This window comes from Papaver somniferum, chromosome 2 (genome assembly GCF_003573695.1).
Source record: "Papaver somniferum cultivar HN1 chromosome 2, ASM357369v1, whole genome shotgun sequence".
In the NCBI taxonomy this organism is placed as follows: Eukaryota; Viridiplantae; Streptophyta; class Magnoliopsida; order Ranunculales; family Papaveraceae; genus Papaver; species Papaver somniferum.
Genome location: NC_039359.1, coordinates 66,541,318 through 66,558,181, shown reverse-complemented (window position 1 = coordinate 66,558,181; position 16,864 = coordinate 66,541,318). Strand labels below are relative to the sequence as shown.

The following is a 16,864-nucleotide window of genomic DNA, read 5'->3' as shown; positions in this document are numbered from 1 at the left end:
GTAACCAGATCCAGCATATGCAGGTAAATGATAGCATCCACAGAAACATCTATGATGAAGTAACCGTGCAAACAACTGACACGGACACATCGGAAAAGGATGGAGAAATGATCCATGAAAAGGGACTAATTCCAGGATATGAAGAAAACGTGACCACAAAGAGAAGAAGAGGAAAGATCGAATCTGAAAAAGCGGGGGTCTAAAAACCACACCTAATATTTCACTCAGCAATCTGTATGGACTGACTCCAGTATACTTTCAAGAGAATCAACTAGACAGTCAGACTCAATCTTAAGAAAAGTATATCAAAGAGTTATATCTCAATCTCTCTATTCAATTCGCAATCAAACAAATAATAATTTGCGATCCCGATTGAGTATAAGAGAGATAACTTGAACGGTACCAAAGACCAATGTTCAAGGATCAATCAATTTCAATCATCAACCAAAGGTTGGATTTACAAATTGATCGATTAAATGCACAACCTGTGATATTTCAATTATATAACAAAATATAATTTAGAAAAGAAATAAAACAGACACCAAAAGTTTTGTTAACGAGGAAAACGCAAATGCAGAAAAACTCCGGGACCCAGTCCAGATTGAACACACATTGTATTAAGCCACTACAGACACTAGCCTACTACAAACTAACTTCGGTCTGGACTGTAGTTGAACCCCAATCAATCTCACACTGATCCAAGATACAATTGAGCTCCTTAGGTCTCTGATCCCAGCAGGATACCACACACTTGATTCCCTTAGCTGATCTCACCCACAACTAAGAGTTGCTACGACCCAAAGTCGAAGACTTTAATAAACAAATCTGTCTCACACAGAAAATTCTAAAGGAATAGTTAAATATGTCTCTCACAGAAATACCTACGAGTTTTGTTCCGTCTTTTGATAAATCAAGGTGAAAAGGAACCAATTGATATACCATACTTATAGTCCCGAAGAACAGCCTAGAAATATCAATCACCTCACAATAATCTTAATCGTCTAGCGAAACAAGATATTGTGGAATCACAAACGATGACGAAGGTGTTTGTGACTACTTTTCTATCTTGCCTATCGAATATATAAATCTCAAGCCAATCTTACGATTGTACTCAATCACGATAGAAACAACAAGATCAGATCACGCAATTACAGAGAAAATAGTTGGGTCTGGCTTCACAATCCCAATGAAGTCTTCAAGTCGTTAACCTACGAGGTCTCAAGAGAAACCTAAGGTTAAAGGAGAATCGACTATAGCTTATACAACTAGTATCACACAGGTGGTGTGGGGATTAGGTTTCCAGTTTCTAGATTTCTCCTTTATATAGTCTTCAAATCATGGTTTGCAATCTAAGTTACCTTGGTAACAAAGCATTCAATATTCACCATAGATGAAAATCTGATTACATTCAAGCTAATATCTTTCAACCGTTAGATCGAACTTAGCTTGTTATACACAAATGAAATGTAACTTCATTTAGGTTTGAGTAACCGTACCTAAATGTGTATACCTAGTTGGTTCAACAATAGTTAACCAATGGTTAGCCATATGAGCACTTCCATATCAACCTTATTCATCTTCGCCATAACTAGTTCAAGTGACTCAAATGAACTAGTTAGAGAGTTGTTCAATTGCTTAGATCTCATAGAAGAATACAAGACACAATCGAAGCAAAATCAGTTTTGATTCACTGATCGATTCATGAATATTATAGCCACGGTTTGCAAAGATTGCATTGCTTATTATAGAAATGTTTTAGTTTATGAACAAACCGATTTTAGAAAATAACCCACCTAAGTATGCAAACGGTTATGCGTACTTAAGTAGCTGGACCAAGTTTGGATTTCTCCAGTACGCGAACGGGTACGCACACTTGGTACATTTCCAAACTCCAACAAATATTCACGGAATGTGAACTTACGCTAGTACGCGTACTTGGTCTCCGGACTTCCAACAACCGCCAGTACGCGTACGGGTACACATACTTTGGGTTCCCGGTTTTGGACTTTTACATGAATGTGAAAACACACTATGATTATATCCAGAGATGGTTACATGTATGGGCTGTCGTAGGCACAAAAAATTAATAAATATATTTCCCACTAATTAACTGGTAATATAGCGGTAGTAAGAGATCGTTCCCACAGAGAGATGTGTAATTAATAGGTTATTTGTATTAGCCAAATAAAGTAAATAACAAAGCGTATTTTGGTTATGATATGAATAAAAAGACAATAAAGAAGAAAAGAGATGATTAAGGAATCCTTCGTCGTTACCAAGCGATAACTGGATTATAATACTTATCTATCTTCCGTTTGAATCATTCATCACCAACCGTAGAATAGCAGGTACGCTTAGCTATCCCCAAAACTCCTTGTATCACCGGATAACAGGTACACTTAGTCACCGGTCCAACTGAGCCTCCTTGAGGTACGCTTACTAGGTGTAACTCAATCGAACGCTTTAGGGTTTGTGCATTTAGGTTTGATCCCAGCAGTTAAATTCAGTACACTCGGTTCACTTACTGGTGTTGTTTCCACACACGATTGCTTTACAGAATCCCTCTGCAAGGTCTCATGTTCTCTACTTGTGTAGGAGATGCACGACAATTACGGATCACTCAACTCTCTACTAACAATAGATTAATTAATAGGCTAATCTAGTTGCACACTCGAACCAATCTAAGAATCAATCATAAACCCTAGATATAATGAAAAAAAAAGATGATGACTAAAACCTCAAATAGACTTGTATTATTAATAAAGCTTCACGCTTAGAACATTGAATTCATCCTTAATCAACAAAGGATTTAGCTTCTCATGATTACACAATTACCAAGTTTCCCTCTAAAGGGGTAAACCCTAAAATGTTAATGAAAAACAAAAGTATAATATGAGATTCTATCATATGTGAAAGGCCTAATACCTTTTTATAGGTTTACATTGCTTGGCTATCAAGTATTTAGTTTGGTTCAAGAACCCGACCCGAAAATACGACATAAAGACTCCAAAACGTGACCTTAGGCCTTTCAAGGTATTAATACACGTTTTCCTACTTGATAAGTACGCGTACCAGTCTGCGAACTTCAAATTCGAGCAGAAAATTTCGGAATTAAAGTATGCGTACCCGGTGTGCGAACTTGGTATACGAACCTTACTGTCTTCGATATTGATAAAAACTTGTTTTGGCCACAACTTCTTCATCCTAACTCGGAACGAACTCAACATGGTGATGAGAAATCCTTAATTTGAATGATTTAAGATCGGTCTTCGGCCCTTCTCTTGATTTTGAGCGTTTTGCTCCTTTTTGTCGCACTTCTTCCACTTCTCTTGAACTTGGGAACTTAGATACTTGGAATACTTCTCTTCCTAGATATTTTCAGCACTTTGTAGCTCCTTTTTTGATGATTCACCTAATTGAGGCAAATAAGAGAAAACAAGAGTAATAATACGAATACATGCAAGAATAATAGCGAAAACAAGTATGGAATAGATACTAAAATCATATGAATTATGAACTTATCAAATTCCTCCACACTTAGCTTTTGCTAGTCCTCGATCAAACTAAATAAAACTAATCCTAAATACAACAACTCCATCTCGTTCAGAATACGGTTACACTTAGCATGTATAACAAACCTTTAAACCCCTAGGTGTCCCTAGTGGACGAGTTATAGTCTCGCGAGGTCTTACAAGAGGTATACCCCCAAAACCTACTCCAATTTCTCGCCTTGGAGGAACCACTAAGGATAGACACAAAGAAAAAATCCAAGTAATTAGCTTGTATATGTTCTTTAGCTGCAAACATCCCACATATATTCCAATCATCACACACAAACAATTACTTATGTGTGACATTCAACCTGCTTGCAAAACTCTACTAAGATAGTCATCGTACTTGTTGTAGCATTTGTCACAACACTCGCATACTGAAAATCATATGGATAGATAAGAAAATGGAAATAGAAAAGTGAAGTGTGCAAATGTCGACTAAAGTGAAAGATATTACCCACAATACTTGTATGAATGTCATCAAATGATATTTATTTATAGCGCAATAGTTGAGAGAAGAACCCATTCAACTCGAACACATGATTAGATACTCTAAGCGCATGTTCCTTTTCAGCAAGTATGTGATAGTTGCCTTGGATCATACGTTCCATGTTTCCTTAGGCGACAGAGACAGGGACAACATTTCACACATACTTCTTTCAAAGTGTCAAGAATCTCATCAATAGTATTTTTGACTTGCTATATAATGATGATATGGTTTTTGTTTTCATCGATTATGATTAGTCCAAAATTCCGGACCTATCATTTATTAGTGTTGATAAATGAAGAGGAGCCTTATTTATTTTCTTTTCTTTTTCTTTCCTTTTTTCTTTCTTTCTTTCTTTCTTTCCTTTTTTTTTTTCCAGCTCACTCTTTATGATTGTAAGACAATTTTCTTATGGGGTTTGAAATACTCAACCAATGATTACCTTGCTACAACATCCACTGTAGTATCAGGATCCCACCAAATCACGTTAGAGAAACATATAACTGCAAAATAAAAAGAAAGTGATTCAGTAATGATTAACTGCGAGATAAATATTTCAAACGACTATCATATCTTAGTTTCACATTCAATTAGAACACATATATTTAATGATTGAAATAAATGGAACTTAAATTGTTTCAACCTTAAGAGGTTTAGAGTGTCATCCTAAATAGCTCATAATTAACTCAAAAAAATTAAGTCTCAAAAATGCAAGAAATCAAAGAGTATGATTTTTTTTATTTCTTTATGCAAGCCAAACATGCTTAACTACTCTCCCACACTTAAACTCAACGTTGTCCTCCATGTTCAAAACCGAAAATTCTGATTTTTGACATAACAGCTCTGAACTCGAAAACTGTACAAATGGGTAGGGAACTAGGAAACATATCCTAAACGAAAGTTGTTCACCTACGCCTTTTCTATGAGGTGTCAAAATTTCACAGTGTTTCGATAAATGGTATGACTTTTAAGGTCTCCAGACTGACAGACACGCACCCTGAAAAAGTTCTGGAAAAAATACCGAAATTCAGATGTCCAGGCCAACCGCTCCAACTTAACAGACTCCGAATTCAAATTTTCTTTTTTTTAAAAGAAATATGCATCTGTACTCTTTAAAATTTGGGGTCAACCACTCAAATCGGACTCCGTACGAAGTCTCGAGAGCTGTTTTCGTGACAAGTGCGCAGTCAGAATTTTCTGAAGAGACTTCGTCAAAACTTTCATTATAGATATAGGACTTTGTAAAATCTAAGATGAGAATGCAATATATGATATTAAAAACTAAGAAAACTAAAAATAAATGGGATAGAGATACAAAACCGATGGGTTACTTCCCATTAAGCGCTTGGTTTAACGTCGTCAGCCCGACGTTATTGTTATCGTCCATACACCAATAATCTGAAAATTTGGTAGTCCTTCCAAATAACAATCTGAAATTCAAATAATGTCTTCATAAAAAAATTAGCACAAAATCCAAATATTGAAGCTATCAATTTATTGAAGTTTCCCCCACACTTAGTTCTTTGTACACTCGGAAGTGAATAGAGAACATAAAGTTCGGGAACTTCAAAAGGTTCATCAGCTTGGTGAACCTCCCCAATACTCGAATCAAACACATAAAGTGGTGGATACTTAGAAGTAAAATAATTCTTAAGATTCTTAGAAACACAAATACTCAATCCTTCAATTTGGGAAGGAGGATCAAAATATTTAGAAATATGCAAAGGATTAGACAAACCTTCAACAATCTCTTGTATTATGGGATCCTCATCATTTTTACAGAATTGCAATGAATTATTTACCTCAATTGTATCGTGGTCCTCTATCAAACTATTTAGCCATTCTTCGTCTGCTTCAACCGTAATTTCAGCATGATTATAATCCTTGGCAAGCTCAATTGGGTCTTCCACAACTTTAGTCAATTTAGTTCATCCTCAATCTAAATCTCTTCAACAACCTCGTCATCGGAATCAGAATCCTCTTATAAAAAGTCAAGTTCATTGATGCAACTCATAATATCTCCGTTTGAGTACGTTACACCATTTATAACAATAGATATGTCATACCCAACCTCCTCCTTTTGAATAGGCGGAGGATCTTTATTATGATCTGGAGTCGAATAATCGTATCATTATTGTAAGGAATTTCGAAATGTGGTTCATCTACATCAGAATCACTGTCAACCTCAGAATCATCAACATCAAAACGACGTTCGAATTACATGTCTATGGCCTTGTTAATTTCGTCAAGAGTCTCTTGTGATGCACCGGCTTTTTCTAGCTGCCCGTGTTTCTTAAAAAGTTTTTTGACATTAACACGCTTTCCACGGTTATGCACAATCTCCTCTTTTGGAAAGAGTGAAGGAAAAACACGACGAAGAGGAATAAGTTTTGATTCAGTATCATAACTTTTTAATTTCAAACTCTCGTCCATCTGCACATTACTAGAGAACAATTGATTAGAAGTATAACTATCCTTCCATCCTCGTGATTGTTCACTTACATGCCTGTCATAAAGTTGTTGACATGTATGAGAATATCCATAAGGTTCCGTAGGATATTGATCATAGCCAAAAGATTGGTTTTGATTATACCCATATGATGGTTGGTAGTTGTCATATGAATGAGATTGAAAATCATATTGATTACCACTATTAAATGTTGATTGGTCTTGTGCTCCGTACATGTTATTTCCGTAAGCAAACATGACGACTCACAAGAATAAGAGAATAAAAATATATACAAAAATATAAAAACTAAAAAAAAAACAGGCTAAACAAATAACAAATCAATTAGCGACTGCTGCGCCAAAATTTTGGACAGCTGCGCCAAAATTTGTATGGGCTGTCGTAGGCACAACAAATTAATAAATATATTTCCGACTAATTAACTGGTAATATAGCGATAGTAAGAGATCGTTCCCACAGAGAGCTGTGTAATTGATAGGTTATTTGTATTAGAAAAATAAAGTAAATAACAAAGGGGGCTTTGGTTATGATATGAATAAAAAGACAATAAAGAAGAAAAGAGATGATTAAGGAATCCTTCGCCGTTACCAAGCGATAACTGGATTACAATACTTATCTATCTTCCGTTAGAATCATTCATCACCAACCGTAGAATAGCAAGTACGCTTAGCTATTCACAAAACTCCTTGTATCACCGGATAACAGTGACACTTAGTCACCAGATTCTATCCAACTGAGCCTCCTTGAGGTACGCTTACAAGGTGTAACTCAATCGAACGCTTTAGGGTTTGTGAATTTAGTTTTGATTCCAGCAGTTAAACTTAATACGCTCGGTTCACTTACTGGTGTTGTTTCTACACACGATTGCTTTACAGAATCCCTCTGCAACGTCTCATGTTCTCTACTTGTGTAGGAGATGCACGACAATTACGGATCACTCAACTCTCTACTAACAATAGATTAATTAATAGGCTAATCTAGTTGCACACCCGAACCAATCTAAGAATCAATCATAAACCCTAGATATAATTAAAACAAACGATGATGATTAAAACCTCAAATAGACTTGTATTATTAATAAAGCTTCACGCTTAGAACATTGAATTCATCCTTAATCAACAAAGGATTTAGCTTCTCATGATTACACAATTACCCGATTTCCCACTAAAGGGGTAAACCCTAAAATATTAATGAAGAACAAAAATATAATATGAGATTCTATCATATGTGAAAGGGCTAATAACTTTTTATAGGTTTACATTGCTTGGCTATCAAGTATTTAGTTTGGTTCAAGAACCCGACCCGAAAATACGACATAAAGACTCCCAAACGTGACCTTAGGCCTTCCAAGGTATTAATACACGTTTTCCTACTTGCTAAGTACGCGTACCAGTCTGCGAACTTCAAATTCCAGCAGAAATTTTTGGAATTAAATTATGCGTACCCGGTATGCGAACCTGGTATGCGGACCTTACTGTCTTCGGTATTGATAAAAACTTGTTTTAGCTACAACTTCTTCTCCGAATTCGGAATGACCTCATTATTTTTGCATTATTTTTATCTTTCAATTCTCTTCAAGATGGTAATGAGAAATCCTTAATTTGAATGACTTAAGATCGTTCTTTGTCCCTTCTCTTGATTTTGAGAGTTTTGCTCCTTTTCGTCGCACTTCTTCCACTTCTCTTGGACTTGGGCACTTAGATACTTGGAATAGTTATCTTCCTATATAATTTCAGCACTTTGTAGATACTTTTTGTATGATTCACCTAATTGAGACAAATAAGAGAAAACAAGAGTAATAATACGAATACATGCAAGAATAATAGCTAAAACAAGTATGGAATGGATATTAAAATCATATGAATTATGCACTTATCATTACACGTTCTAAACTCTCATTTCAATCATTGAAACATTCTTAGAGGATGTTATATAATTATTATCCACAAACTGTTTTTCATCAAAGCGATTTTCAAGATATTGAAATAATCAACATGACTTTCGTCACGAGTAAAGATGAACTTGGCCAAAGCGAAAGATTGATGACGAAATTACAAACTCTTAGAATGCATGAAGAAATGTCTATTATAGATCATATTGATGATTATAATAAATTTCTCTTGGATTTGGCAAATATTGATGTCAAAAGTAAAATCGTGTAATTTTATTAAATGCCACTAATATTTCTCTCCTATCTATAAAAAAAATAAAAAATAAAAAAAAATGGAAGATATTTTGGTAAGAGAAGGAGACACAAAATAGGAAGAAGAGGTACACAAAATTCTCATTAGATTAGCAATGCTTCATACTCATGCATATTTGGGAGGTTAGAAATGGTCTGCATATTGGTGCTTTTAGGGACACTTGGATTAGCAATGCTTCGTCACATTGATGCATCTCTTATCCTAACCCTAATTATAAGTTCATTGATCATGATACTCATAGTTGGAATGTTAGCCTCATAGAATCTTTCTTTACAGCTGACAACTGCCAGAAAATCTTAAAAACTAGAATCCTAATCTCTGGCCAAGACAGACTAATATTCCTTTACAGCTGATAACTGCCATACACACTGAGAATGACTCACTTACAGTTAAGTCTGTTTATAGAACAACTACTAGTAACACTTCTAGTTCCTCCAGTCCTGCCGCTGTCAATCCTAATACCCCCTCTATAAAAAACTATGGGGCACTAGTGTCATGCATAAGGTTCAGCTGTTCATTTGGAAATGTTTTGAAAACGTTCTTCCATCTAAATGCAAGCTTGCTCAGTATAATGACACTTGGATCGGTCTCGTTGGTATTAACAGCCACGGTGATCGACCAGTTGGGGTATCAAAAACTCATTACTTCATAGGATTTCTTATGACGCTTGCTTCTGCTGCTTTAAGTGGCCTTATCATGCCTATGATTGAGCTTGCTTTCAGTAAAGCAACTAGAAGTATTACTTACTCTACTTTGTTGCAGTTCCAAATCACTCTTGCGATATCTGCAAATTCCTTGAACATCATCGGGGTGCTAATAAACAAGGATTTTCAGGTACATACAACTAACTATGTATGTATAAACGTGTATATACAACTATCGCAGGGGCTCTGAACCGCTTCCATAAAACTGTAACTCATGCAGGGGCTCTAAAAGGCCGTGAACTAGGGGTGTTGATTTTCTTTCATTTCTACGCGCCGTTTTTGCAAGTTAATATAGATTTAAAATTTCGATTCATTTCACAGACTATCATGCTGTTCTTCACAGCATTTACATTTCAATTGATGACTATGGGATTCCTTGGTGTGATTCTATACACGAGTGCTCTTTTCAATGGTATATTCACATCAGTCCCCATCCCATTCACGCAAGTTGCAGCCGTCATATTTTACCACGAGCAGTTCACAGGTCTAAAAGGAATGGCATTGGCGTTATGTCTCCGGGGTTTCTGTTCATATTTCTATGGAGAATACAAGATGCTGCATAAGGTTGTGAGTAAAGAAACTCCTGAGAATCTGTGAAGTAAAAAAATGAAGCCTAAATGTAAGTTTTTGTATTATTAAATGGCTTTAAGGGGAAACCCATTGGGCTGAATGTGGGCTAAGGAGAACGAACAATTAACAATTGAAAACACAACACATCGCCATTATAAATATTCTCAGTAGAGAAACTTCTGAGAATATTTATGAAGTAAAAAATGAGGCCTAAATGATCAGGAAAAACCATAAACTGTACATTGCACATGGAACAAGTTTTTGTATGTTTTTTCTCTTGACTTTCATTTCATGTAATATTAAATGGGCTTTATGATCAATAAGGAGCAGATCTATGGTGCTCTGCCCTACATAAATAACCCATTTGGGATGAATGTGGCTAACCAGGAGAACAGACGGCCGAAAGCACACCACATCGCCGTGGGAGATTAGTTACCTACCTACCAAGTTGTGTTCTCTAGCATTTTCTGATAATCAAGGGCATAAGAAAAATTATGAATAAAAAGAAAGAAATAGAGACGAGATAATTTTCCATAAATAAAGCACATTAACTAGATGACTGCAAGCAGAATGGACTTGGCATACTTAAAAAAATCATGCTCAAATATCCTGCTAAATTTAGAAAAGAGTATCCTTTACACTACCACCAGTGAGCAGGCTGAAAATGGGTCTTTTTCTTCACTAGCTTTGGTGGCAAGCAAATTAGTAGTTAGCACATTATTAAGCAAGCTGCTTTCACTTGTTTGGGGTACTTTCAGCTTCCCAATTGAAATAAATGCTACCTTTCTCTTCAATTCTATTCGAGGTTGTGGAGATTTTGGACTTGGACTAGCAACATCGTCTTTATCAGTGCCCGAACTCTTGTCAAATGAATTTTCATTACTTTCATTGCCTTCATTAATGAGAGACTCTTGGACTTCAACTTTTGCGCTCATACTACTGACATCCATAGGTTGTTCTGAAGATTCACCAACTTCGCGTCCGTAGATGTTTATAGGGTCTGGGTGCTCTTCAATGGAGTTATCTGTGTCCATCTTCTTGTAACCAGGTTCATCATCTACACATGCGAAAAAAATGGAGACACAGATGCTTAAATGGTCTAGAAAGGATCAGTGGGGCCACTGCTCACCAGCTAGATCCCTTAGCAAAAGGATAGAACAAACCCACACTGAACACAAGAAACGTATAGCACAATCATTCCATTTAAACAAAAAATAAGCGGTGAAACAAACTTTGCCGGATCAAAAGCTTAAGTTTCTCACCTCCAAGTCCCAGGAATGCTTCTACAGTCTGATATTTTATATTTGATAATTGCAGATCCGCTTCTCGCTTGTTGATCTCAATTTTATTCACTTTCTCAAGCAAAACAAACTTATCTTTTTCCCAGATACACTCCAGTGCCTGATGACCTGCACCAGTTAAAACAAAGTTTATAACATTGATGAAATCCTTAGGGGAATAGGGCGCAACTTTTTAACCTAGAGGGTTCCCTTAATGGGTAAGGAAAAGATACCTCAATTCCTTGTCGATTTAGTTTTACAGAGTGCTCCTTTTGAGAGATAGATGAAATCATGTTGTAAACCGAAACTACATCAAGTAATATCTGTCGACAATGAAGCAGAAAGAAAGTGTCCACACAAACAATAAGCATATATTTCTTGCAACTAAAACAACACAAATGATTTTATATAAGGAGATTGGGTATTGTACTTGCTGGACCAGAACCCTCAGGCGTCCAAGTATGGCCAGAATTGTCATGGAGAATCCCATGAAAAAAGATCGAGCAAGTAAGGATGATATCTCACTACACAACAGTTAAGGAACCCTGGTGCAATTTGTTGACTCATTTCCACATTGAAACACTGAAAATCTAGCAATTTTTGAATCAAATACAGCTGAAATCCCATGGTGTGGAGAAGTTCTAATTCCCAAAATATAACTTTACCACAAAGTTTTGTTGGGTTTTACTTAAAGCTTGGTTTATACACAGTTTCTTCCCCATAAGAAGGAAGAAAACCTGACAAGTGTATAGAGTACCTGAATTTAGATGTATAAGACGATAAATCAACATAACGTTTCAAAATCAAACAAAATCAAATTAAGCAAACATTTTTACAAGCCAAAGGATACATAGCTGCCTTCACCATAGGTTCAACCATCTGCCATAGTTAAGAGGTACTATCAGGATATGATAGATAGACATATACATACTCTCAGAACAAGTGCTTCATGGAAAAAAGTCCACACAAAAGAGACCAATGACAATGTAAGACAAAAGTACCAAAAACAAAAAAATCAAGAAAAGAAAATCAACAAGAGTCCACCTGCGATAATAAACGTGCAACTCCCAAAAGCCGCTCTTGGTAATTATACTTTTCAGTGTTAGATTTTCTCCTCTTTAAACTGAAAGATCACAGCAACAAGCAGGTCCAATAAATTGATGAAAACACAAAGAGTCAAAGACACAGACACATACACAAAAAAAAAGCTGAAATCTATTCTGACAGTAAAGAAACGCATGGATAAGCTCAAACTATCCCGTCATGACATCCATGACCTGAGTCTGAGAGTTTTCGAACTCAGGACACCAACATCCATTTTCCAGAGACTGTTTCAAGTGATATTTACTTAGTCTATCCCTTGACACATGCTAACTAATTCTTGAAAGTTTTCGGATTCCTTCCGATGGACGCATCACTCTTGGTTGAAAGTTGATTAACATTAGGAGCACACAAGTGTAATACCTTTAGTCTTCCTTAAACTTGTGTGATACATGTTAAGATTGCATATCTAATTAGAACTGTTTTCCAGATCTAAATTGGGTTTGAATCTGGCATGTATCTACATTTGTGACCGTACAGATATTCTTGGACACTCAGAAAAGGTGCTTTTACACCCCTCTTAGTATCTTTAAGCTTCTCCCCTTATCAAACTAACCTATGTGATAAAGTGTATCAATTCACTGGGTTCTCTTTGGATCACCTTTTGAAATAGCCTAATGCTTACTACAGTAATATCATTGCGTGCATTGATGGTGGTCTATAAGTCAATAACACGCCATTCAACAATTTATTCAGTCATGTACCTAAATAATGCAATCTTCTTGGTCGTTTTCATCATCAATTAGGATCTTTCTTGCTATTATACTTCCATTACGTCAAATTGAAGAATGGAAAGGGAAGATGCAGTTGATTCTTTGCAAGGTGATAAAGCTAATAGCTGACATTGTTAAGATTATTCTGTTAATCAAGAAAAAAAAAGAAATTAAGATTGACTGTCCTCGCAGGTTTCTTTTCATTGATAAATTGAAACAAGAAATCCAACATCTCTTGTAACCCAGCTGATAACAAAAGTTTCACATCCCTCCTCACCTTCATGATATATTGAAAGTAGAAACATCTTCTATGCTGATTCTTTCCTTTGGAAACAATACTATCAAGGATTCTAAACTCATTTTGCAGTTGAATCAAAAATATTTCAGTCTTTTTTCCAAATTCACATTTTCTGAATCCATCAAGCTTAAAAGAAAAACAACAAAATGTTAAACGCTTAGATAAAAAACATGAAACAAAGATGAAGAAGTATACTCTCCTCAATGATATCATTTCTTCAATAAAAACAGCAGTTAAAGCTAAAGTTCCTCATTACAAATGAGAAGTAAAGTATCAAATCAATCTCAATCACCTGAATGTTGTATACATAATTAACAAAATCTCTTGTTTCACTAAACTAATTGCAATATCAGAAAATCCTTCATCTTCAGTTGATTATAATTTATGAGAGAATAAGTAAATGTGAATCCTTTCTAACAAAATCAGCATGAATTAACCAAATTATACCGACGTATATGAACACAGCCATGAAAAGAAAAAAAAACTTCCAGAGGAATTTCATCAAACTAAAGAGAAAAAAAAGGAGAAACTATTCTTCACATATAAACAATGGTGACTCTTTTACACCATTGATGTCATTGAGAAACTAAAGAAAAAAAAATGCATAAATATAAGATTTTGATAGTAACCCGTAAATCAATTACACAAAACAAACATAACCCATATTGTAATAAACTAATTAAAAGAGAGAATTTGAAACTAAGAATTGATAATAAAATAAGTGATTGAAAATTACCAAGATGGTGGCACTCAGCTGGGTTGCACCAATACGCCCATTGGGTCGCCGTATCGTGTGTCCGGCCGTATGGACACAGCCACATACGGCAATACTCCAAAAATACGGCAGGATCTATTTGTTGTAACGATCACCTACTTTCAAGGGAGGTAAAACTTGGTAAAACGTGTATGTTAGCCCATATTACAGCTGTGTGGTTGTCATCGTCGGCACATATTAGCAATCGATGGTTCCAAAGATAATAAATATCTTTGACTGAGATGAAATCTGAAAAACCAGATCTATTTGTTGTGTTCCATAAAAAATCAATCTCTATTCTTCTTCTTCTTCTTCTTCTTCACCATATTCCATCACTCATGAATCTGTACTAGCACCGGTAAACAAGCTAAGCTACTTAGTCTTTTGTTGTTGTAGTAATGTCAGAAAACTTAGATGCACCATTATGGAAGTATGTTAACAAACTCTGTAGGAGTAAAAGTGGGGGCGGAAATTGGGATATGGAATGCAAGTTTTGTTCAAAACCTTTTAAGGGATCTTATTCAAGGGTTAAGGGTCATCTGTTGCTAATTAAAAAGCAAGGGGTTTTTTTGTATGACTTTTTTGTAAGTACCACTGCCACTGGTATACATGATCACTTCATGCTTTTTTTATAAGCTTTTTGCAAGTATAAGATCAAAACTAAAAATCTAATTGAACTTTTGTTATATATTTTGAATCGACATTGAAATTATGCCATGTTTATATGTTTACATATCTTTAAAAATTAACGATATTTATGCCTACCGGTGTGGCGCCGTATCATGGTTTTTTAAATTTGCCGTATTGGACACACGGAAACACGGGTGTGGCGGACACCCGTGGCGGTATTGGTGCAACCCAGGGTGGCAGTAGTGAGGATCTTCTAGTCTAGCATGTGATATTGATGGCGGTGGTGATGGAAAGACTTACTATGGAGTACCTTAAACCCCTATCAGAAGATTATTTCTTGCTCAGCTTCAATTTGGTATATTTTTTTAATGGCCGATAGAAAAGAGGCCAGATGGAAAAAGAACAACCAAAAAATAAAGTGAAAAATATTAGAACCCCCTTCTATATGGGTTCAATATATAGAAGCCCCACTAAATGGATCATCCATTGTCAACTCCGTACTTTCAGATTTTGATATTTTTAGGCCCAGAACTTTTAATATTGGGGCCAGGTTTTGAAATTTCCCTGGTCGATGACGTCATAAAAAAGAACTAAAGTACCAAAACTAACCCTCAGATATATACCTAGTTATATTAGAAACAGAATCAGGAAATCAGATTCATTTTTCTTTTCTCTTTCAGAAACTTCCAGAGCTCCAGGCGATTTTTTTTTTGTTTCTTCTACGTGCAATCGATTTAGAGGATTGAATCGATTTGATTCCATATATTATACAACTAATGATAAATTAATCTACAAACTCAAATCATTCACTCAATCGATTGATTTGAATCTAAGTTTTGAGTTGGTTCCAAGTTATTTCAGGTTAGGTTTTCGTCTTTATTTGTTCGATTAGCTTTTAATTTTTGTATTGATTGATTCAAGCATCGAAGAAGAACAACCAGATTTGTCTTGAATCAGGTGATTTCACTTTTTTTTTGAACATTTAGGTTTTTCCTCCTGGATCTAAAAATTGTTGACTCTAGAATTTCCTTATGAATCTGAAATTGCAGCTTCGTCAGATCTTCTTTATCTCTCATCTATTCAGAAATCTTCTATAACTGGTTATTGTTTCATCTCATCAATTTCTTCTTTCATCTTCTTCACGGTTCTTTTAAGTTGTAATTTCTTCTACTTTGTTGTTTCTCATGTGTGTTCTAACCTTAATGATTGCTTGTTGTGCAGGTTTAACAATGGAATTAAGAAGATCTTCAACCACAACAGATATGAAATCGTCGTCATTCATCTTCAGCTTTTACAACAACTAATGAAAATGCACCTAATATAATAACACTTTCCTGATTGAAAATCAAACTCTAGGTTTGTAATCAACGCAACTTAATCTCTATTAACTATCAAAATTTTCTTATTCGATGTTCTTTTGAATTTTGACCTAAAGGATTTGATATGCATTTGGTGTTTCGTATATTTATAAAGAAAACAGAAGGTTTCCAACCTATGATTTACTATAACTAATGAAGAATCCCTTTCCTATTTCAGAATCAGTTCTCAAGGTTCCTGATTATGATGAAGGAAAATTCATATAGTTATTGATCATAATGTGTACAAGGATATTTGAATGCATAATAGTACTATTTCAACCACATCATTAATTACACAATGTCCAGATCCTCCGCGAGTAAATGTGTAACTTCCGGATTATTCATCTGGTAAGGCTTACTACGGCTCAAACCCATCTTTCACTTGGTAACTATTTGATATCCCTGTGAATGTTGTATATATTACCTCATAGGTAGCTGACATTGTTATATCTTCCATATGTATGAAGTTTTGGTATTTCCAAATGTATATCTTACCTCTTAGGTAGTTATGGCTTTGTACTTCGTGTTGTGTTGTTGGTCTTTCTGGCATGGATAATGTTTCTCCTCTTTAGTTCATCTTTGATAGTTGTATTGCTACCACTAGGACGTGTACTGCTCAGTTCCATTTTTAATATCCCAATACTCATGGTGTGAAGTGAAATAATAATTAATGTCCTTGTAATTGTACTTTCTGCTATATTTCATGCTTTTTCGGTGAATCTTATTATTAACGCTAAGCTTTGAAAT

General features: G+C 35.4%; 1 protein-coding gene and 1 long non-coding RNA gene across 2 annotated transcripts; one reads left to right on the top strand and one right to left on the bottom strand.

The window, feature by feature from the left end:
• Window positions 1-9,204: 9,204 nt before the first annotated feature.
• LOC113351264 (purine permease 3-like) lies at window positions 9,205-10,010 on the top strand. The gene is made up of 2 exons (XM_026595281.1): window positions 9,205-9,543; window positions 9,735-10,010. Exons 1-2 carry the CDS (start codon window positions 9,205-9,207, stop codon window positions 10,008-10,010), a joined length of 615 nt encoding a protein of 204 aa, XP_026451066.1.
• A 501-nt stretch (window positions 10,011-10,511) lies between these two features.
• On the bottom strand, window positions 10,512-12,367 carry LOC113353442. Its single transcript, XR_003361289.1, has 6 exons — window positions 12,308-12,367; window positions 12,114-12,142; window positions 11,694-11,787; window positions 11,497-11,586; window positions 11,246-11,392; window positions 10,512-11,040 (listed from the first exon to the last, which is right to left on the bottom strand). It is a non-coding gene; the product is annotated as an uncharacterized LOC113353442 (long non-coding RNA).
• Between the last annotated feature and the right edge of the window lie 4,497 nt (window positions 12,368-16,864).

Coding starts and splice junctions, on each gene's coding strand:
- LOC113351264 (XM_026595281.1), top strand. CDS start 9,205: ATGCATAAGGTTCAGCTGTTCATTTGGAAATGTTTTGAAAACGTTCTT. Junction 9,544..9,734: donor TAATAAACAAGGATTTTCAG/GTACATACAACT, acceptor TTCATTTCACAG/ACTATCATGCTGTTCTTCAC.